General features: G+C 47.9%; 6 protein-coding genes across 6 annotated transcripts; 1 reads left to right on the plus strand and 5 right to left on the minus strand.

Annotated features, from left to right (window-relative positions):
• Positions 1–2,637: 2,637 nt before the first annotated feature.
• Positions 2,638–3,535, minus strand: LOC124668278 (glutathione transferase GST 23-like). The gene is made up of 2 exons (XM_047205448.1): positions 3,218–3,535; positions 2,638–3,093 (listed from the first exon to the last, which is right to left on the minus strand). Exons 1-2 carry the CDS (start codon positions 3,533–3,535, stop codon positions 2,716–2,718), a joined length of 696 nt encoding a protein of 231 aa, XP_047061404.1. The 3' UTR covers positions 2,638–2,715.
• Positions 3,536–7,744: 4,209 nt separating this feature from the next.
• Positions 7,745–8,650, minus strand: LOC124667204 (glutathione transferase GST 23-like). Its single transcript, XM_047204518.1, has 2 exons — positions 8,333–8,650; positions 7,745–8,262 (listed from the first exon to the last, which is right to left on the minus strand). The coding sequence occupies exons 1-2, from the start codon at positions 8,648–8,650 to the stop codon at positions 7,885–7,887; spliced, it is 696 nt and encodes a 231-aa protein (XP_047060474.1). The 3' UTR covers positions 7,745–7,884.
• Positions 8,651–10,569: 1,919 nt separating this feature from the next.
• Positions 10,570–13,754, minus strand: LOC124662335 (glutathione transferase GST 23-like). Its single transcript, XM_047200185.1, has 3 exons — positions 13,660–13,754; positions 11,062–11,281; positions 10,570–10,959 (listed from the first exon to the last, which is right to left on the minus strand). Exons 1-3 carry the CDS (start codon positions 13,752–13,754, stop codon positions 10,570–10,572), a joined length of 705 nt encoding a protein of 234 aa, XP_047056141.1.
• A 249-nt stretch (positions 13,755–14,003) lies between these two features.
• Positions 14,004–14,937, minus strand: LOC124667205 (probable glutathione S-transferase). Its single transcript, XM_047204519.1, has 2 exons — positions 14,620–14,937; positions 14,004–14,548 (listed from the first exon to the last, which is right to left on the minus strand). Exons 1-2 carry the CDS (start codon positions 14,935–14,937, stop codon positions 14,177–14,179), a joined length of 690 nt encoding a protein of 229 aa, XP_047060475.1. The 3' UTR covers positions 14,004–14,176.
• Positions 14,938–17,444: 2,507 nt separating this feature from the next.
• LOC124662337 (probable glutathione S-transferase) lies at positions 17,445–18,131 on the minus strand. The gene has a single exon (XM_047200186.1). The coding sequence runs from the start codon at positions 18,129–18,131 to the stop codon at positions 17,445–17,447; it is 687 nt and encodes a 228-aa protein (XP_047056142.1).
• Positions 18,132–18,221: 90 nt separating this feature from the next.
• LOC124662338 lies at positions 18,222–20,000 on the plus strand. Its single transcript, XM_047200187.1, is given in 3 exon segments — positions 18,222–18,303; positions 19,256–19,537; positions 19,540–20,000. Coding segments are annotated over 3 exon segments (825 nt in total).
• The last annotated feature ends 1,128 nt before the right edge of the window (positions 20,001–21,128 follow it).

Genomic DNA, 21,128 nt, shown 5'->3' on the forward strand with positions numbered 1-21,128 from the left:
CTAGCAGTTATAAAATATTATTTCTAAAAAAGTGCATGCGATATGTTTTGTCTCTTTTTTTGGATCTTCTGGCTGATTTTCTTTAAAAAATTCAGCCACGATCAACGAACTAAGGATCGCGCGCCTTCATGAGATGACCAATGATCACCTTTTTTTTTTGACAAAATGCAAGTTCGTGCCTAAAATGTGTGGCAATTTTATGTGCTTCTTTCGTTCCGAAAAGGATGTATATATATGTGTCTTAATATTGATGCATCTGTACACTTAATATTGTTTAGGCACATCTGAATTTACATAAATGTTTGACAATTTCAAGACAGAGGGAGTATTAACCGCATGTTCTCTCTTTATAGAAAATATCAATCAGAGGAGATCACATCGTTATTATCTAATTACTTTTATATACAGACTAAGATTTCAGTCCTCCATTGTTAATTTTTGAAATAGGCTTATGTTGGCACAACATCATCGACGCTTTGGAAAAATAATTATGTGGACAACTCAACATATTAATGTCAGTAGGTAAACATATAGCGATCAAATTTATGGATTAGGCTGATCGCAAAACTTTGTACTATGCAATTCTTTGCATGGCAGTGCCATCGCGCATGTTTTTTTTTTTTTTTTTTTTTTGCATATTTGCCGGCCAGATGTATGTGTGGTCTATCCTGTGGCAGCATGTTTTTTGTTTTTACGAATCCTGGTGTAGCACGTCTAGAGGAAAACAAACTCTACACGTTGTATATTCTCTCGTTCACATGTAAAACATTAGTTCCAAAAGTATACACGCTTTGTATATTTTTTCTTTGACACGTAAACCGTAAGTCTCAATAAGTTTGTCCGGGCGAACATAAAATTTACGTAATCTATCGGTAAATCCTAACCGTAAATTACAGATCTAAGAGTTAAAAATATTTAGGATGATGTGGATTAACGTGGTGTCTCTATTTTAATTCCTCGTATTCTGCTTTTAGTATATAATAGACGTGATACCATGCCTTGAATCATTAATATCCTGATACTTCTATGACAGGTGACACCACACGCCAGTCAAAACTAATCAAAGAATTAATTAACTTGCTAACATCATCGAGCCTTATAAGTAGGTAATCATTTTATTGGTTTTCTGTTGTGGACTAAACACACTATTTTCCACCTCTATATCCCTCATGTGATGTTAGGCTCCATGCTCCAAGTCTAGATTAATATATTACTCCCTTACTAGAGCAATATGACATGATACTATGTTTTTACAGAAATATATGCTAGTTAACTGGGAGTGATGTTTTAGCACATGGGAGCGTATGCTTCCTTTATTTTGAAATGCATGTTAGACACATTTTGAAATATTAAAAAATTTGAAACAAAAATTCCGCACGTACATCTTCATGTGCTACGCGTTCACAAAATCGTTTCATGAAAAATTGACTTATCATGTGGCGTGTGTAAAAAGGACAAAATTCGGTGCTAAAACAAAGACTTGTCACAAGATAAATGTTCTCTTTTTCACGTAGACTACAAAAAATATCATTTTTTTCGTGAAACTTGACGAACACACATATATTATATTATCGAGTTGTACATGTAATTTTTTTGTGAAATTTTTTTAACACTTGAAAATATGTTTTTATGGTAGAGGGATCATACGCACCTGAGAGCCAAATTGAGTTTCTGCAACACATAAATTGATTATATTTAAAAAAATAAAAATCTCATAATATCGTGATACTACGATACGATCCTACAATACGATACGATTAACAAAAAAAAGATACTGTCTAGTATGTCTATGCTAAAAACTTTGATTGTAGCCCCATTCCACACGAGCTGCCACTGTTGCTTGTCAACAAATCGAGCAAAGATGTGGCATTGCTGGTCAAAAAATGAAGCAACATGAGCCACCCTTGAACCATAAATTGTAAAACCTAGTATGGCATGCCTCTGATGGTCACTTTGGGAACCGAATAGGAAGAAGTCGGTGATACTCGATAAGTTGTTGTCACAAAGTCAAAATACACTTCAGTTCGAGTACAATACTATTAAATTGCTTTTTCATTATTTTTATTAACAAAAAATAGTCGGCACTGCTTTCATTTGATTAGAAGGGAAAAGGGGTACCAAGGCTGAGTTACGACAACCACAATAGGATGAAACTGCTGAGCAAACCAAACATCTACTGTACAACAGACTGTGGTTTAGAGAGAAATCCGCGAAGAAACAAGACAGTATGAACAGGCAATGGCAAGACTAGTCTGGCTCCCTTGGTCGATGAGCAAGCTGGCCTGCAAGTGATCTTTCTGCAAACAACCAAACTGCCGCCCCATTGACAATTTTGTTGAACAAAGCTGCCGATGTGGAGTGAAGATTATTTAAAACTCGTGTATCTCTTTCTTTCCAGATAGACCAAAGAAAAGTGACAGGTGAATTCAGAGAACAAGTATCCATCTTGGTTCAGCCCAATAGTTGCTCCATCCACCATTGCCCAAGATCAGAAACATCTCTAAGCTGGGATCTCAAGGTATGAAGGTAATGCTTTTTTCATTCTATATCATATCCGCTTCCGCATGACTCTACATATACTAGCGTAAACCTCTCTTTCATTGTCGTGAAACGTAAGAATTCTGATTACCCCGGGAGTACTAGCACTTTTTATTCCAAATGCAGACGATTGCTTTAAATTACATAACCACTGCTACAGGTCAAACAGACAGAGAACTACCTCTGCGCGGCCATTGCCTTAGCTATGCTTATATACAACTCCTTCCTCGGTGTTAAGGCGGCAATCGTGCGGTCCCTGTCCGGAAGGCACTGCCTCACTGTCTCGTCGGCCGTGTACTCCCTCGCCCACCGGCACAGCACGGGGTGCTCCTCCTCTGTCAGCAGCCGTGCTCCGGAAATCTCTTCGAACACGCCCATCCAGTGGGCGATCCACCCGAGTGCTATGTCAAGGTAGCCAATGGCGTCGCCCCCGAAAAACCTCCTCCCCTCTGGCAGCTGGCCTTCGATGAGCGTCAGGTTCGTTTTCGTCTCCCTTGCTGCCGCCGCCTGCGCCTCGCCGTCCGTCCAGAGTGCCATCCACATGGACTCCCCGCACTGCTTATGTAGCAAACCAGAGTGAAGATTAGAAGTGAGTTGATGAAGTAAAGAAGTTCATATGACAAAACTGAAATTCTCATGAAAGCCATACATATGTCGATATGCGTGTGTCAGTGTTCACCTCTTTATCCATGAAGCTGGCCCAGAACAGGGCGGTGGCGCGAGCGAGAGGGTCCGCCGGCATGAGCAGCGGCCCTTGAAAGACCTCGTCAACGTACTCGACGATGACGAGTGACTCACAGATGCCCGGCCGGTCGCCGTGAAGGAGCACGGGCACCTTCTGGTGGACGGGGTTGTGCCTCAGCAGCAACTCGCTCTTGTTGTTGAGATCTTCAGTGATGAGCTCGTAGGAGACTCCCTTCAGACGCAGGGCCACCTCGGCGCGGTGCACCACTGGGCTGCCGAAGCAGCCGATGAGCTTCACCGGCTTTGCCATCATCGGCATCGTCAGTGCTTGCTTGCTTGCTTCGGTCACCACTTATTTAGCTGGGATATATATAACTCCGGCTGCCTTGATCACTACGTTTGCAATAAAATTCACAGCAACTTCGGGTCAAACTTTAGCGGTGATTTATATATCTATATATGTCTGACATGTTCTGTTTTTCCACGGATGAAAGCTACAGGATTCTTTGGCGGCTCTTGAAAACAATCCTTAGCAAGCGATAATGTGATGTGTGGTTTACTTTACAAACCGGTTGAAAGCTACAAAGTATTTCTTTTCTCTTTCTTTACTTGGAAATTTAGTATAGGCGATTTTTTTCTGTATGTTATATTCGTTTTTTTTTCCATTTTCTTTCTATACTTTGGTAGCATCACTAGAGAAGACCATCTCAGAGCAAAGTACTATCCCTCAAGTGATCTCCTTAATGCTGGTCCAAAAGGGGGATCATCTTTCACCTAGCAAAGTATTATAAAAGGTATTCAAACTTTTAAAAGAGGACATATCTGGTGAGTAGGGAATGGTCAGAATATTAATATTTGGAAGGACCACTGGATCCCTGGTAATCTATCAAGGAAAATTAAGACAGAAAGAGGACATAACCCGCTCCGCACTGTTGATGAGCTGATTGATCCCTTTACTGGGTTATGGGACGAAGAAATGGTGAGGGACACCTTTCATCCGTTAGAGGCTCAAAAATCCTGAGAATACCTATAAGTCCAAATCTAGAGGATGATTTTATCGCATGGCATAAAACAAAGACTCATATCTTCTCGGTCAGATCTGCTTACTACACCGAATGGGAACATCAGTATCGTATAAAAATTGGAAGAAATGATGGACAAGGAACATCTATGAAAAATCCTGTTTGGGATATTCTCTGGAAACTAAATCTGCCATCGAAAATTAATTTTTTTTGGATGGTGGGCTCTACACGGATTAATTCCTGGCGTTGGGGTTCTGGCTAACCGCCACATCAAGGTTTCAGCCCAATGCCCAGTCTGTATGCAGGGTTCCGAGGACATCCGACATCTTATGTTTACTTGTCTGAGAGCGAAGAAAATCTGGAAAGCCCTGGGGTTAGAAGGAGTGATCAATGAATCCATCTGTTTGGATAGATCTGGGTCTGTTATTCTAGAGGAGATATTAAGAAATCCTGTGAAGATGTCACCTGTCTTAGGTCAACTTGGGCTACAGGAAACTATTTTAGTGGCATCATGGTATATTTGGTGGCAACGAAGAGAATTTGTTAAGGGGGAAAAGGTAGCGCCACCAGCCCGAACGGCGTTTTCTATTCAAGCTTTGACACGCAATTTTGGTATTGCGGCTAAACCCACTGTACCAAAGCAGGTGCAATGGATTAAACCTCCTCGGAACAATTATAAAGTAAATATAGATGCATCATATTATCCTAATGGCAGGGGAGCTGCAGCTGTGATTATCCGTAACCATCTAGGTGAGGTGATCTCGGGTGGGGCATGACCAAAGCTTAATTTGTTGGATGCTAAAGTAGCGGAAGCTGAAGCGCTCCGCCATGGTTTACTGTTGTGTGAAAGGCTAGGCTGCTTACCTGTTATTATTGAATAAGATTGTCTTGAATTGGTTGAAGCTTGCAATGGTGCTAAACTTTGGGGGCCATATACACCAATTCTGGCCGATTGTTTTCAAATTGGAAAGCGCTTAGGGCTACTCAAGATTCAACATTGTCCAAAAGAAGTAAACAAGGTAGCTCATAATCTTGCAAAACGGTGTTTTTAGTCAGATAGTATTATTCAGTGGGAGGGAGATCCACCTAGTCATGTGTTAGTAGATGCTCTTAATGATGTAGCTCTTTTGAGCAATGATGTAATTGAACATTGATTTCAGCAGCAAGTTTCAGACGCACTCTTTTCCTTACCAGGGTACCGAAGGGGACTGGAAGGTTTTTAATGAGGCGGCTTGCTAGGTTAATATATTTGTGTTTCAAAAAAAAGAGAAGACCATCTGCCTTCATGTTTACGAGTTTTGAAGTCCCTCTAGAATTCTAAGGTATCTGAATCTGCAACAAATCTTCTGAACTCACTACAAGAAATCGGGGGTTTACCGTGAAGACCGGTGAAAGCCCCTTTCCACATGGTAAATAATTTACCTTGTGTTTGCTCACCGTAAACAATCATGGCAAATTACAACCGGTAAATCAGATATTTGCGGAGAGCAAACAATCGGGCACACAGGAAACAATTTTCCGTGAGTCTTGCTTTAGCTCCCAGCAAACAATCGAGGAAACGACATCAAGACGTTAACGATAGTTCTGACAGCGGAACCCACCTGTCATTGTTTTACCGTGTGTTTTCAATGATTACTCATGTTGGGTCGCTGACATGTTAGTTCACCTGATGTGGGGCCCACCTATCAGTGCCTCCATCTCCATGATAGAGTGCTACACGTCAGAGGATCATCTTCAATTGCACCCAAAGCAGAGAGATCCTAAAGGTAGAATTGCCAACAAATCAATTATCATGCACGAGTCCTAGAATGTTGAAACAGTAAAAATAAATTTTGATTACTCCCCTGCCGTGCCCCTGCGCGCTGGCACCTAGAGAAGAAAACTTGACGGTTACCAGTATCTATCGAGAAGACCCTAAACGCGAAACCCTACCTCCTCCTCTATGTAGAAAAAATCTATCGGGAAAACCCTAAACGCGAAACCCTACCTCCTCCTCTCCCGCCCTCCTCCCGAGCGGTGGCGGAGGATCCGCCCGCCCCGCGTAGCCGCCCCCCGACCGCCGCCCCACAGCTGCAGCTGTTGCCGGCCTCGGCCCCGGCTCCGGCTCCGGCGGTGCCCCTTCCGTCGAACGACGAAGAGGAGGAGAGGGTTTCCGCTGCAGCATTCCATGGGAGGTGATGAAGCGCCGGTGGAGGAAGCCGGGCGGCACGTCTACTTGGCCGGAGCCTGATGCTCTCCGTCGGTAGCCATGGAGGATTCGGTGGAGCGGTGGTGGCCTCCGCCCCCAATGACGGTTTGACGGTTGCATGATCCGCGCCGCCATCCTGTTCTCTGGTGATCCGGCAGGAGGGACTGGCAGCGTGGGGGCTGCTGGTCTTGCTTTGTTTTTGGTGGCGGTCCTTGGGTTTCTTGCAAGCGAAGATGAAGATCTACCGGAGGCCAATTTGCCTTGATCTAGCTGGAGATATGAGTTCTGGAAAGCTCCACCGGCGAATGGAACAGTGCATCTTTTGCCTGGAGTTTGCTGGATCGGGTGTTATTCGGTCGCGTGCACCAATGTTTGTATTCTGACCGTTTGGTTCCGGAGCGAGCGGCGCGAAGCTCTATTCTACGTTGATATTAGGTGACTTTTTGGTCCATGGTGAAATCAGAAGAAGGAATATCATAAATGCCGGATTGGTGGACTGGCTAAATGAGGTTCGAGTATCCGTGATGCTTGAGGGATTTGCTTGGCGTTCCAGGCTCTGCAGCAGTGGTACGCATGTTGGGCGGCAGCACAGGTGAAGTTCAGAGTCTTACCTCTCAGGGTGAAAACCCAAGTTCTGGCCTTAACTGGTTTTGCTTGGCAATAACCGTGTTGGAGGCATTGTTTTGAGAGTGGAGACTATCTTCAGGGTGCAAACCTAAGATCTTTGGTCGGGCGACAACGGCGCTGGTGCATTGTTTCCTTCTTGGAGACATCTTTTTTAGAGAGTCGGTATTTCAGGTGTTGTCACGGTGGTGGTTGTATTGTTGTTGCTAGGTTTGGAATGCTATAGCGGGACTTTTATTTCTTAGTTTTCTTTACTCTTTTTTGGCTGTGTGCATCCGTGCTGCCACTAGGGTGGGATGTTGTTGCAGAGGTTGGATGTAATTGGTATCTTTTGATATTAATATATTTCCTTTATCGTAAAAGTAAAAATAAATTTGTTTCAAGAAGTGGTTACCTACCGACCTCTGAAACCTGGTATACATGCAACTAATACATTAAGCTTAGGTACTTAACTCAACTGCTAAGGCACATCCAAAAAACATACTCTCTCTTTCCCTATTTAGGATGCATATCAATTTTTTTAATTTGCTCGGGAACTGGTCGAGATTTCTCGGTTACCGTGGTAACCGGGAATCCTGCACATCCTCGTGAATTCTTTTCGCCAGGAGCCAAAACCTTCGCTAAAACGACCTACTATCAAAATGTCTTTTATTTTAAAATAGGCCATAATAAAAATACAATTACAAGGGAAGTACATGTGTTTTACTCAAAACAAAGAGAGCACTTGCATCTAAAGGTCCAACAATGAGAGGACTACTTCTGTGCGGCCATTGCCTTAGCTATGCTTACATACAGCTCCTTCCTCGGAGTTACAGCAGCAACCACGCGCTACTTCTGTGCGGCCATTGCCTTAGCTATGCTTACATACAGCTCCTTCCTCGGAGTTACAGCAGCAACCACGCGGTCCCTGTCCGGAAGGCACTGCCGCACAGTCTCGTCCACTGTGTAGTCCCTCGCCCACCGGCATAGCGCCGGGTGCTCCTCATCGATGAGAAGACGCACCCCTGTGACCTCTTCGAACACTCCCATCCAGTGCGCGATCCCTCCTACGGCTATGTCGAGGAACCCGATGGTGTCGCCTCCGAAGAACTTCTTCCCCTCCGGTAGCTGCCTCTCGATGAGCGTTAGGTTCGCCTTCATCTCCCTTCCTGACGCCGCCTGCACCTCGCCGTCCGTCCACAACGAAATCCACATGGAATCCTTGCACTGGATACATACGGCGAATATTTAGAGTTGGTTACAGAGCTTATTCCTGCAAGTATGTGTAGCACTTCACCTCCTTGTACATGAAGGCGGCCCAGAAGCGTGCCATGGCCCTTTCGTAGGGGTCCGAGGGGAGGAGCGACGGGCCCTGAAAGGCCTCATCGACGTACTCAATGATGTTGAGGGACTCGCAGACGGCCGGACGGTCGCCATGGAGGAGCACGGGGACCTTCTGGTGGAAAGGATTGTGCTTCAGCAACAAGTCACTTTTATTGTTGAGATCTTCTTCGATGAGTTCGTAGGGGACTCCCTTGAGCCTCAGAGCCACCTCGACGCGGTGCACGAACGGGCTGCCAAAGCAACCGATGAGCTTCACTGGCTCAGCCATCATCCCCGGTACGGTGTGCTTGCTTCGGTGTCCGCCCGAAATGTCCTACCTATATATGGCTCCTGCCGCCATAATCAGCACGCCAAAGAACAACGCACTGAATATATGGCTCGATCGTGTACTCAGGCAGTCCGCAGTCGTCTGTACGTTTGCAAGAAAATTCACGGCTCCTTCCTGGTCAAGGTTTACGGCTGATTATATAATATTATACTATCAACTAGGACAAGTTCATCCATGGCTGAAAGCTACCGGGGTTTTTGACTTTTTGGCAGCTCCAGAAAACAATAGTTCCTTCGTTAGCAAGTGATGACGTGATATGCATGCGTCTCGCTCTACCAGCTATAGAAAACAGTCGTTCAAAGCATTGATGGGCGATGGACGTTTTTTTTTCTCTTTCTTCGCTTGCGAACTTGGGAAACACGAAAATGTAAGTATCCATTTTCCGCTTCCTGTTACTTTATTTTGGTACCACCACTTTAAATTCCTGCCCTCTTTTCTTACTTGAGGGCATCTACAACATAATATCTATATGGGTTTAACTTAGGGAAAATTCAATTCGGCTCCCGGGTGCATATGCGACATCTACCAAAAAAAATATTTGGAAGTGCTGAATTTTTTTTTCAAAACATTCTACATGTACATCTCCATAATACATGTGAGTTTGCCAAATTTCATGAAAAACCAATATTTTTTGTGGCCTATGTAAAAAAGAAAAAAATTATTCTGTTCAATAGACTTATTCTTAGTTCTTAGTTGAGTTTTACATCATTAGATTTGCATAGTGATTTGTGCACTTGAGTTGTAAGTTTGGTTGTAACTGAGATTTTTTTTAGTTATAAGTGAGGTCGCAACTACAAGAATGTCTCTAGACCATTAGATTTACTTCGTACTAATTGTGGGTTGCAAATGAAATTCAATGACATCATCTGGGTGAAACTAAGTTAGTTCTTAGTCAACTGAGAACTAATCACACCCTATGTATATTGACCCCAATCCCGATAAATGCGGCCACTCTCTGTAAGGTCCAAAAAAAACGAGGTCTAGCAGAATGACCCAATCCCCAATTTATTAGAACCTTTTTTTTTTTGGAAAAGGCGAATTGCCAGGCCTCTGCATCGATTTAGAACCTCCTAAACACATCACCCCTTACCCCACCAAGTTGGAATTCACAAAACACTCTTCCACAATTTCTCATATCGTGCAATGTTTGGCATAACACAGACTATTGCGTTAAACTAAGCGTGTGCGAAAAGAGTTTAACTCACATGAACAATCATTACTAATCGTTTGAGATCATCAATAAACAGATAGGTCCCACATGACGTTGCAAAGCTCTTGACGATCACAGACGATTTGGGGTACCCTTTCACAGCGAGGTGTATGTGTTGGGACGGCCCATCGCCAACCCACGTAGTGACTGTTCGCTAAATCGTGTGGGACTAACCATATTATTTGTGTCGTAATTGTGGCATCTTGGTTTTTTATGTGTATTTTCTTGATAAAAGAGCTACAACAAGAACACATGGTTCAAATAGTTTTTCATTTTAATTAAGTTGTATTTTACCAGTAACTAGGCTTTGCTTGAAACAATTGGGAAATGGTATTACCGGTTTTCGAAATACCATGGCGACCGGCCGTGATACCACCTGATGCCAACCGGCCATTTATAAATTCATCTACAATTTATCAGAAAATCTTTAAAAATTTGAGCAACTTATATAAATACCGTCAAATTCCGTCCGTAAAAAGCTTTTTTATTGGTAACCGGAATAAGCAGGTTTTTTTAGAGGAGGTAGAAAAAAGAAACTGCCACCAACAAGTTTTCGTAGGTTCGAGGATCCTCCTATATTGCAAGATGTAGCAGTACACAATCTTATTTTTTTACTTAAGCAGTACACAATTATGCACTAGCACGACACTAGCTACTCTTGCGTGTGTGGCACCGCAGGTTTGGCTAGGCCTACGTATAGCTCCTTCCTCGACGTGAGGGTGGCAACGAGGTGGCCCCTCTCTGGCAGGCACCGCCTCACGGTCTCATCTACCATGTAGTCCCTTACCCACCGGCACAACGCCGGGTGCTTCTCCTCGGTGAGCAGGGGCACACCGGCAACCTCCTCGAACACTCCCAACCATAGAGTGATCCCACCGATGGCTATGTCGAGGTAGCCGATGGTGTCGCCTCCAAAGAACCTCTTCCCCTCCGGAAACTGTGTTTCTAGGAGTGTTAGGTTATCCTTCACCGTTTCCGCTGGCTCGCTATGCGCGTGGCCGGCGATCATCCAGATCAGCGCCCCCCACATAGACATCGAGCACTGTATATGTATGTACACGAAAGTCAACAGAAAATTAAGTGCACATCCTTGGTGAAAGTTTCCAGTTTCGTAAGTCAGTCAGTCAGTCATGCAGAAATTCACCTTCTCGTCGACAAATCGAGCCCAGAAACGGGCCATTGCCCGGCCGTGTGAGTCGGCCGGCAGGAGCGGCGCGCCATCAAAGGTCTCGTCGATGTACTCGACGATGACGAGCGACTCACAGATGGCAGGCCGGTCCCCGTGGAGCAGCACCGGGACCTTCTCATTGGCAGGGTTGTGCGTGAACAGAAGCTCGCTCTTGTCGTCGAGGTCTTCCAGGATGGGTGCGCATTTGGTCAGAACCTTATGGCGCCCGGACCCTATCTCCCACGGTCCATTGCCTTAAAGATTAGTAACTCGTTTTTGCAAAAAAGACCTCAGGTTCTACCAGATCAATATCTAGCGGTCCTTGTAGTTTATAAAGTTCTTTATAAATTCCAATATGTATCCATTGATGTCATCTCAAGTTCTTCAAAAATCGAACATGGATATTTAACAGTGAACAAATGGATCCACAAAAATGCAGTGTGTATCCACAGATCCATGTACAAGTAACATTTCCCCACAACAAGAAATCCATAGAAAATAAAAAGGAACCATTGGATACATATATTAATACAAGATCCACATGAATCTTTGTATAGTTCTTCACAGATCTTCATAAGAAAAATGGATTTCGTATGAATATCCAACACAGTGAAGAAAGTATCCATGGAAAAATTGACAGAAGATCCATTCAAAAACAACACTGGATCCATTTATTCATACAAAGATCCACGAGATCCTAACAAAAATCCTAACAAAAAAAAAGAAAGAACACTAAAAAAAGACATATATCTCTGTGGATCTCGCCGGAGAGAGCCACTGGGCCTCGTCCGTGTCTGGCCACGGCGGTGGCCTTCTCCAGCCGGAGAAGGGTGCGGGGAGCTGGCGGCGGCGCCGTGCCGCTCGGCGACGAGGAGGCGGCCCTCTCCCGCGTCCAGCAGGCGGCCCACGCGTAGCGCCTGCGGGAAGATGCTTTTTTTTTTTGACTGTGACTACGGCGGGCATAAGCCAGCCTGAACATATATTCAGTCAAGTTGCCTATGAAGCTTTTCAGCCTCTACAAGATGGGTCCAAATGGACCAGAGTACACAGGGGTTACAAGGATGGAGAATAAAAAGAAAAAAACACACACCCACAACACACAAGACCGAGGAGGAAAAGTGGCCACCCCACAAACCTATGGGGCGGTTGGCCGATGAGAACTCATCGCAACCCAAGTACAGCGATCACAAGGAAGAGCCCAGGGATACGCAAGAGGGGCACTACAGCTCTAGTCCTCGCCGGAGTAATCGAACGGCATTGGATCGCCGAGACTTAGCAACGACACTGCACCATCGACGTAATCGAAGGGAAGCGCGCAACCGAGACCACCCCTACGCACCGACACCATCCGCGTCGAGGGGGCTGCCGAAGGGTCGCGCGCGGCCGAGACGACGCCACGACGCCCGTGTGCCGCCGCCCAGAGTCGAAGGGCATCACCAAGCGGAGACACACCCATTGAGCACTCTCGCAAAGAGCACCCTCAACGCGCCACGCGAGCTCCGACAAGGACCCGACACCGGAGCTCACAGAACCGGCAAGAAGAAGTCACCACCACCGCCGCCACGGCTCACCTCGCATCGGAGAGGAGACCGCACCCATGGACGCCATCTGCAGAACCATAGGGCACACCGGTACGGAAGGAAGCGAGCCGTCCCCCGCAACCGATGGCAAGACAGAGGGGCTCAACACCCGGCCACGACGGCCCCCGGTGGGAAGCGCGTCGCCACCATGGCCGCCACCGCGAAACCATGGCACTCGCCAGCCCCGACGCGCAACCCCCGCAAGCTCGATGTCCGAGTAAAGAGGAGACGACTCTGCAGCCACGCACCGACCACCAAAGGCCGGCACACCGCAAGCAGCACCCGCCGCCGCCCGACGCCACGCCGGCCGGCGAGAAGAACCGGCTCACGCCCCCGCCGCCGAGCCGCCGAACGTCGAGGCCTTGGAGGGGCGCCCGCCACCGATGCAGACACGACACCACCGCAAGATCCAAGATTTGGCCCAGCCGAACCCGCCCCGTGCCCGCAGGCCCGCAGCAGGCCCGCATCGAGCCCGAGCCGGCGCGCCGCCGGCGAAACGCCCTCCGACGACGCATCCCCCGCCGATGCGCCGCCCGTAGGCCACCAAGCTCGCCAAGGAGGCTCCGCCGAGCCTCACTGCGCCGCCGAGCAGAGGAGCGGAGGAGACCGACGCCACCAGATGCGACCGCCCCGCGAGGCCGCCCTAGCACGCGAAGAGGAGATCCCGCCGCCGCCGGCACCGCCCGAGCTTTGCCCGCCGGAACTCGCGGCGGAGAGCGGCAGAGGGCAGTGGCGGCCGGCGGTAGGTGGCGGTTGGCGACGACGGCGCGAAGGAGTGCGGCGGCAGAGCCACAGGGGCTGATTCGGTGGGGGATTTAGGGTTTCAACCCGATTTGGGGAATTTATAGTCCTGGCGGGGACTATCTCTTGATTTCGAAAAAGTCCAAGGCCTTTCTCGCAAAAATGCTGCGCGCGAATCTCCAGCCGTAACCGACGCCCGCGATTGAGTCCGGGCGCCATAAGGTCCTGACGTTGTATTTACCGTTCCAGGATGAGCTCGTAGGGGACTCCCTTGAGCCGCAGGGCCACCTCGGCGCGGTGCACGTACGGGCTACCCAGGGAGCCGATGAGCTTCACCGGCTCAGACATCTTTGGCGTTGGGTTCTCCGAGCTACCTCCACCTGGATGCATTCGTCCTGATCTTAAACCGAATGTTAGTTCCTATTGCACGCGGGTGATTTGGGACAAAATCTTGGTAGCTCCGCAGGAACGCACCAAGGATTACGCCATGTTTTTATCGGCTGAAAGCTACTAGCGCGAGCCTGTTAATTTGGTGAAATCGTGTGAGACAGTTTGTCAAAGTTGTGAGCATCGCGCAGCACAACCTCTGTCTCTGTCTGTGTTCAATGCTCATTTTATTATTCCGGCCAGCACACCATGACATAGTAGCCGCGATCGATCGCCGGCCGCGCGGTGACTGCCTACATTAAACTTACCGATGATGGCCGATGCAACCCACATGGCGACGTCCACATCCACATCGATGGCCACGCACACAACAAGATCGAACATCACTTGGGCAGCATGGACTTGGCCATGGCCATGAACATCTCCTTCTTGGCAGAGAAGTGCTCGAGCAGCACGGCCCTGTCCGGCAGGCACGCGCGGATCTTCTCGTCGGAGACGTACTCCACGGCCCAGCGGCGCAGGCGGGGGAACTCGTCGTCGGTCACCAGGATCACCCCGGAGACCTCCTCGCAGACGCCCAGCCAGTGCGCGAACCCGCACGCCGCGATGTCCACGAGACCGATGGTGTCGCCGCCGAAGAACCTCTTCCCCTCCAGCTGCGCCTCCAGCAGCGCGAAGCTCTCCTTGATCTCCTTCATATACCCCTTCTGCGCCTCGCCGTCCGTCCACATCGCCAGCCAGAACGGCTTCGAGCACTGCAGACGAAAGAAGTTTCAGCTCACTGCTACTGAGCAGAATGACACGGTCGAACAGGTCATGTGCGTACCTTGTCGTCGAGAAAGCGAGACCAGAAGCGAGCCATGGCCCTCTCGTGTGGGTCGGCGGGGAGGAGCGCCGGGCCGTCAAATACCTCGTCGACGTACTCTACGATGAGGAGGGACTCGCAGACGGCGCGGTCGCCGTGGAGGAGCACGGGCACCTTCTTGTGGACCGGGTTGTGGGTGAGCAGCAGCTCACTCTTGTTGCGCAGGTCCTCCAGGATGAGCTCGTAGGGGACCCCCTTGAGCCGCAGGGCGGCCTCGGCACGGTGGCTGAACGGGCTGTCGAATGCGCCGATCACCTTCACTGCCGCCGGTGAGCTCATCTTCGCTAACTAGCTAGCTCTCGAGATCAGGTGTAGTGTGGTTGTTTGTGGGACTGTGAGAGCTCTAGGTAATGGCCGGCGACTTGGTTGTGTTTTATAGTTGAGCTAGCATGAGGGATTGATTGACTCGAGGCCGATGATAGTGTAGTTTATACATGAGTTGGTACTGAATGAAACTTCTCCGGGAAGAACCAGTTCTTTATGTATAATCACTGGTTTTCTCCGGCAAGAACAATTTTTTTCGTACATTGTTGATTCTCTCCGGGAACAACAGATTGTTTTTGCTTCCCCAGCTATAGTCAAACAGTCCTGTCTGTGTGTGCGAAACTTCCGTGTTGCTTCGCAGCGAGCAGAGTAATTAAACAAGTATCTACTAGGCCAGGCCCATTTGTTTCCATCCACAGACCAGTGTGGTGGACCTGGCCGTGGTGAATTGCGTTAAGCTCTGGCCCAGAATTTTTTTTCCCGAGACCGGTCAGGTCTCTCTCGAAACCAATCTCGCCCATCCGCCTTAGTTGAGAGTCAACTCCGACCCCCCGGTTCCCCCTCTTCCCTCTTCGGCTGCGATGCTAGCTAGCGTGGTGGAGTGAGTGAAGCTCGAAAGTCCTTCGTAGAGAGCAGCTAGTGGTAGTTTGAGTCTAGGGTTTGTCTTAATGGCGTATGGTGCGATGCCGATCTCGAGCTGCATCCTCGTGCTTGCAAGCGGCACATGAACCTCACCTTCTCATCCCTCGAGTGGTTATCCGTGGAGGATGCATGTGTTTGGGCCATTAGGTTAGATTTGCCTCTTCTTCTCCTCTAATAATCTCGTGGACTCTAGTGGATATTCGATGGATCCAGATTTCCGGGGAAAGTTCGAGCTGCTTCATGGAGTTCTTACATGGCGGCAAAGCTTGGCTGCTATGACGTTCAGCCGAGATGGTGACTACTCTACACGCCGGTGCAACTTTTGCATGGAGATGGTTTGTCGTGCTCCGCAGTCCTCCAGCGTGTGCTGTGATGGAAAAGAAGAAGGACTGGACTGCTTTTCTGCAAATCTTTGTAGGGTACCTTGTGCAATAATTATAGACCAAGTTATGTTTTCTTTTACTTTGAGGTCCTTTTGGTAAAATTTTCAGTTACCGCTTATGAATTTCAGTATAGTGTTTGGGTCCTTCAGGACTCTTTTCCGTTCAAACAAAAATGGTTTTCTATTTTTGAAATTAATGGAAGTATTCTCTGCACCACTCGATGAGAGCGGACTTATGGAACCTAAGGTCCGCTGAACCTAACCCACCATCCAATGGGGAGTTTCGTGGGGGGGGGGGGGGTAGGACAGATTATGGTTTTTAAAAACAGTATTTCTAGAGTTCAAACTATTTTGGAAAAACATATCTACAGGTAGCTTAATGAAGATATATGTATGGAGTTCGAATCTTAAATATGTGTATTTGTGATCGTTATAAAAAAGGTAAAAAAAAATAAGTAGATTGCGCATGTAAATTTTCAAAAGTGGTAACTTGGTGCAACTTACTCCTGCAAGCTGGCATCCCCTCACATGCACGCTTCTACGGCTCCACCTCCCCTCACATACCCACCTCCATATTGGACGTTGAGTTGGGTTACACAAGATGATTCCCAACCCCTCGATGTACACATTCATTCGGTTAGAAGATCGACACGAGAAGGGGTGGAGGAAGGATATACACTCGAGGGGGCCTGGTGAAGGTAAATTTTCCATTAGAAGGGGCAGTGAAGCAAATAATTCAGTGTTAGACCAAATAATCGGATCTAAATCATCATTTCTCCCTTGTTGCATCTTATGACAACGGGGTCAAGGCCCCTGCTGGTCCCCTAGCTCTGCCACTTAACACGAGCATATCTAGGTATATCAATGTGGTTTTCCTAATATTTGACACAATCTCCCGCTACTTCCTTCATTGTTTTCCTAATCTTTGTCGGCTTAACATGAAGAGAGAAAATGATCATGAAGAAGAAGATGACTACACCTATAAAGACAGTTTGTTAACTTAGTTCTCAGTCTAGTCCTACACCATTAAATTTTCATTGTAATTCCTGAAATTGAGTTGCAAGTTAGATTGCAAATGAAAATTTTAAATTACAAATGAGGTTACAACTAGAAAAAATGACTCAAGACCCTTATATTTGCTTTGTGATTCTTGCTAATGGTAAGTTGTAGCATAAGTTACAACTGAGAATCAATAATATCAAAACTAACTTAGTTTTTAGTCAACTGAGAATTAGCCACACCCATAAAAATCCTTTGTTGTTTATGTGCGCTCAAACCTCTTGCTTCTTTTACTATTTGTCCATCTAGCTAGTACTGAGTACTGAGTATCAGCTATAAATCACGTGGAGCGTGTAAATCCATCGATCTTGCTTACTCCAAACTGCACCGTAATTTTAAAACTCCACTGCCAGTTTATTATTCATAGAATCAGTCAGTTCCAAACACACATGGAGTGAACTGAACCCCACAACCGTGCGATGCACACACACATGCGTAGCTATAATCCCTGCTGGGCTACAAGCTTAAACTTCTCTGTGCTCGCTGCGTAGCCGGCGACGAGCTCGTCCCAGTCCGGCAGGCACCCCTTCACAGTCTCACTCGCCGTGTACTCCTTCGCCCACCGGCACAGGCCCGGGAACTCATCATCAGCCATGATGCTCACCCCGGCGACCTCCTCCATGGCCGCAAGCCAGTATGCCAGCCCGCTTGCTGCCACGTCGACGTAGCCAATGCCGTCGCCGGCGAAGAACCTCTTGTCCCCGAGCTCCGCCTCCAGCAGCGTCAGGCTCGCTTTTGCCTCCTCCCAGAACCGGCGACGCGCGTCGGCGTCCGCCGCCCAGAGCGCCAGCCACAGCTGCCTCCACAAGTGCTTCGGGTCGAGGAATTCCGCCCAGAAGCGCGCGGCGGCGCGGTCATGGGGGTCCATCGGCAGGATCGGCGGCCCAGCGAAGGCCTCGTCCACGTACTCGACGATGACCAGGGACTCCGGGATGGCGCGGTCGCCGTGGAGGAGCACGGGCACCTTGCCGCCGTGGACGGGGTTGCTCCGGAGCAGCAGCTCGCTCTTGTTGTCGAGGTCCTCGGCGATGAGCTCGTAGGGGACGCCCTTCAGCCGCAGGGCCACCTCGGCGCGGTGGCTGAACGCGCTGAACCGGGTGCCGATCACCTTCACTGCCTCCGACATTTTCGTGTGCTTCCCTCACGAGATAGTGTCTCCGGTCGTTCAAGCTCCTGTATTTGAAGAGCCGTGGCCGGTACACCGTAGTGGAGAGTAATGGTGTCAGCGAAAGTGGTATTGTATTATTACAGCGTTATCATGCTGGAAAATTTTGCTGTTTGCTGGCTGATGGTGACTGGTGAGTACTGGTGTCAGCGAGAGATTGTCAACCTTTCTTGGTGAAACCTCAATTCCATGTACTTTCAGCGCAATTCCACCCGTGAATTTCTGGACACAACTTTTGAACGCAACTCAGTAGTAAATACATCAATTCTTCAACTATTCTCTTTTACAAAATACTTCGTCAACTTATTTGCTTTAAAAATTGAGCTTTCAAACCTCGTCAAATTTTAAGCATAGGCTTTTTTTTGTGAGCAACTTTTAAGCGTACATTATGAAATCAGATAACTAGAAGAACCAAGGCAAGCACAATCTAGGCCCAGTCCGGCCGGGCAATCAACAGGCCTGTTAAGCCTCTAAACCTAGCACTAGAATTAGGCAATACCTATTCGCCGCTTATTGCGGGAGTGATTCGCTCCCGCTCAAGCGACGGATTGGGTGGGCCGGTCCAGTAGCGCTTAGGGCGTACTGTTTTCCTTTGTTTTTTCGTTTTTTTCAGGGTTTCTCAGGTTTTTTGAGTTTTAGATGATTTCTTTTATGTTTTTTGCTATTTTGGTTTTACTGATTCCAAAATTTGTTCAGATTTGTTTTTTGTTCAGAGTTAACAAATGTTCATGTTTGAAATTCGTTTGAATATGAAATTTGTTCAAATTCAAAATTTGTTCATAAATGAGTTTTGATCAAATATATTTTTGTTCGACGTAAAAATTCTTCGTTTTTAAATTTTTTTGGTTTTTAATTTGTTCGATTTTGAATTTTGTTCCGTTTTGAATTTTGTTCAGATTTTGAAATCTGAATTGAACGAAAAAAAAAAGAAAGGCTTTAAACGGGCCGAGCCCATACGTGCTCTTTCATCACGCCGGCCTAAGTGGAGGCAACCTTCCGCTCTGCTTAAAGCGGGGAATAGGCGCCCCCCTAGAATTACCAGGTCGGTCGCCAACCCAAACGCCGCAATCGGGATCGGCTGGCAGAAGCGGCGTGGAATGGAGATGAGACGTCACTGACGCGCCGGACATGTATCTCGCCGTCGGCTACCGTCCACGTCCCCACTACCACCGACACAGCCGGCGCCGATGCCGGCTCCTCTTCGTCCACAAACCCCATAGAGACCGCCTCATCGTCGCCGTACTTCCTACCCGAGCTGATCCCGTTGGCCGCTAGCCGCCTGACGAGCCTCCAGGATTTCTTCGCCCTCCGCGCCGGCTGCCGCATCTACGGGGCTCTGATCCCGCCGTAGCCATCCAACCTCGCGTCCCAGGGCCGCTCCACCTCGTCCCCCACCAGGCCTCTTGCTCGGAAGTCCTCTACCATGCCCCTCTCCGCCGAATACTCCGCTTCCGCCTCCCCCGCTGCAATCCTATACCTTTGTCCTTCCAATCCTCTGGCTGCCGCGTCGCCATCTACGACGGCAACACCAGTGACGACCACAGAGACCTGCGCATGTACCACCTCCTCACAGGCCGCCTCCCCAGCCACCCGGGTGACTTGCACGGGATCATCTTTTGTGGCAACCTGGTCCTCACGTTCACCCTACAACGTCGTGTCCTCTACTACTGCCGCATTGGAGACGCTCACTGGCGAGCGGCGTGGTCCGACAAAGGCTGCCCTCTTTACAATTTGATGTTCGTGAAAAGCACCCTTTATGCCCTGATGTGCGATTACCGCCTTGCTGTCTCGAGCTCTACAGCAGAGTGGCGTGCCGCGGTGAGCTATTGATCATCGTTCATGTGCAATATTGCACTCCGCGGGAGTATCATGTTTTCCGGTGGCAATCTGGAGAAACGAAGTGTGCGAGGACTACTAGCCATGGTGGTTGTAGCTTGTTCTTATAAGTCAGATTGCAGGTTGCCTTGGTCAAGATCATCAAGCAGTTCGAAGGGACCTGATTGTACTTCACCTGCTCCCATGGTAATTGGTAAGCCTGGACACGAGCCAGCTCAGGCTGGGCTCGGTGCGAGCCGCACTTTAGCTTGCTGCCAAATGGCTCGGCTCAGGCTGACTCGTTTGTCTCACGAGCCGGAAAACGAGGCTTGGCCCGGCCCTGAGCTTGTGCAAAGATCGGTGCAGCTGGCGAGCCGACCATGGACGTGTCACTGCCAGGGCAGGACTACTAGCCTTGGTGGTTGTAGCTTGTTCTTTAATATATGTCAGTTTGCAGATTACCTTGGTCCATATCATCCGACAGTTTGAAGGGACTGCTTGTACTTTACCTGGTCCCATGGTAATTGGGGCGAGTATTCTTTGGTTGATGGATCTTGGCATGAACACATTGCTGACTACCGAGGCCAAGGTGCAGGGACCGATTACCTAAGGTACTTTTGTCTAGAAGTTCTTAAGGTACTTTTGCTCCCTACCTTTACATTTACTTAAGGTAAATTGACATCCTGATCGAATGTCCGTGGAAATTATTCTCGCCAAGATGTTTGGGCTAGTCGAGTAAGAATACCTTAAGCATCTCTTGGCTCTTGAGATTGCCTACTTGATTTAGGTGAACTGGGTATGTCCACCGAATGTATGCATATAACGATGACATGTGAAATTACAATAATTTCAATGCAAATTAGAAAGGATCTGTTGAGTAGTAAGTAATTCCATGTTACCACCTGTCGTCATTAGTAACAGCATTGCATGTGTCCATGTGCATATATGCACGGTACTATAAGTTAGGTGTGATGGGCAGTGTTGTGTCCTCTTTTAACTGAAGAGGGAGGTGCTTTTAATACAGTGAAGATAATTCTTTTAACTTGTACATTAGCTCTATATAACAGGGGAATCAAACCAGACATGGAACAACCAAATCTGGGATTGAAGCCAGCTACACACACTGCAAGGCAGTGAATGGAC

The sequence above is a fragment of the Lolium rigidum genome, chromosome 6 (assembly GCF_022539505.1).
Source record: "Lolium rigidum isolate FL_2022 chromosome 6, APGP_CSIRO_Lrig_0.1, whole genome shotgun sequence".
NCBI lineage: Eukaryota > Viridiplantae > Streptophyta > Magnoliopsida > Poales > Poaceae > Lolium > Lolium rigidum.

Bases quoted from the DNA above. Each gene is read 5' to 3' on its own strand.
- LOC124668278 (XM_047205448.1), bottom strand. From the start codon at position 3,535: ATGATGGCAAAGCCGGTGAAGCTCATCGGCTGCTTCGGCAGCCCAGTG. The intron at 3,094-3,217 runs GTGAACACTGAC...CTACATAAGCAG, and splicing joins CCAGCTTCATGGATAAAGAG to TGCGGGGAGTCCATGTGGAT.
- LOC124667204 (XM_047204518.1), bottom strand. From the start codon at position 8,650: ATGATGGCTGAGCCAGTGAAGCTCATCGGTTGCTTTGGCAGCCCGTTC. The intron at 8,263-8,332 runs GTGAAGTGCTAC...GTATGTATCCAG, and splicing joins CCGCCTTCATGTACAAGGAG to TGCAAGGATTCCATGTGGAT.
- LOC124662335 (XM_047200185.1), bottom strand. From the start codon at position 13,754: ATGTCTGAGCCGGTGAAGCTCATCGGCTCCCTGGGTAGCCCGTACGTG. The intron at 11,282-13,659 runs CATCCTGGAACG...CAAATGCGCACC, and splicing joins AAGGGAGTCCCCTACGAGCT to CATCCTGGAAGACCTCGACG. The intron at 10,960-11,061 runs GTGAATTTCTGC...ATACATATACAG, and splicing joins CTCGATTTGTCGACGAGAAG to TGCTCGATGTCTATGTGGGG.
- LOC124667205 (XM_047204519.1), bottom strand. From the start codon at position 14,937: ATGAGCTCACCGGCGGCAGTGAAGGTGATCGGCGCATTCGACAGCCCG. The intron at 14,549-14,619 runs GTACGCACATGA...TTTCGTCTGCAG, and splicing joins CTCGCTTTCTCGACGACAAG to TGCTCGAAGCCGTTCTGGCT.
- LOC124662337 (XM_047200186.1), bottom strand. From the start codon at position 18,131: ATGTCGGAGGCAGTGAAGGTGATCGGCACCCGGTTCAGCGCGTTCAGC.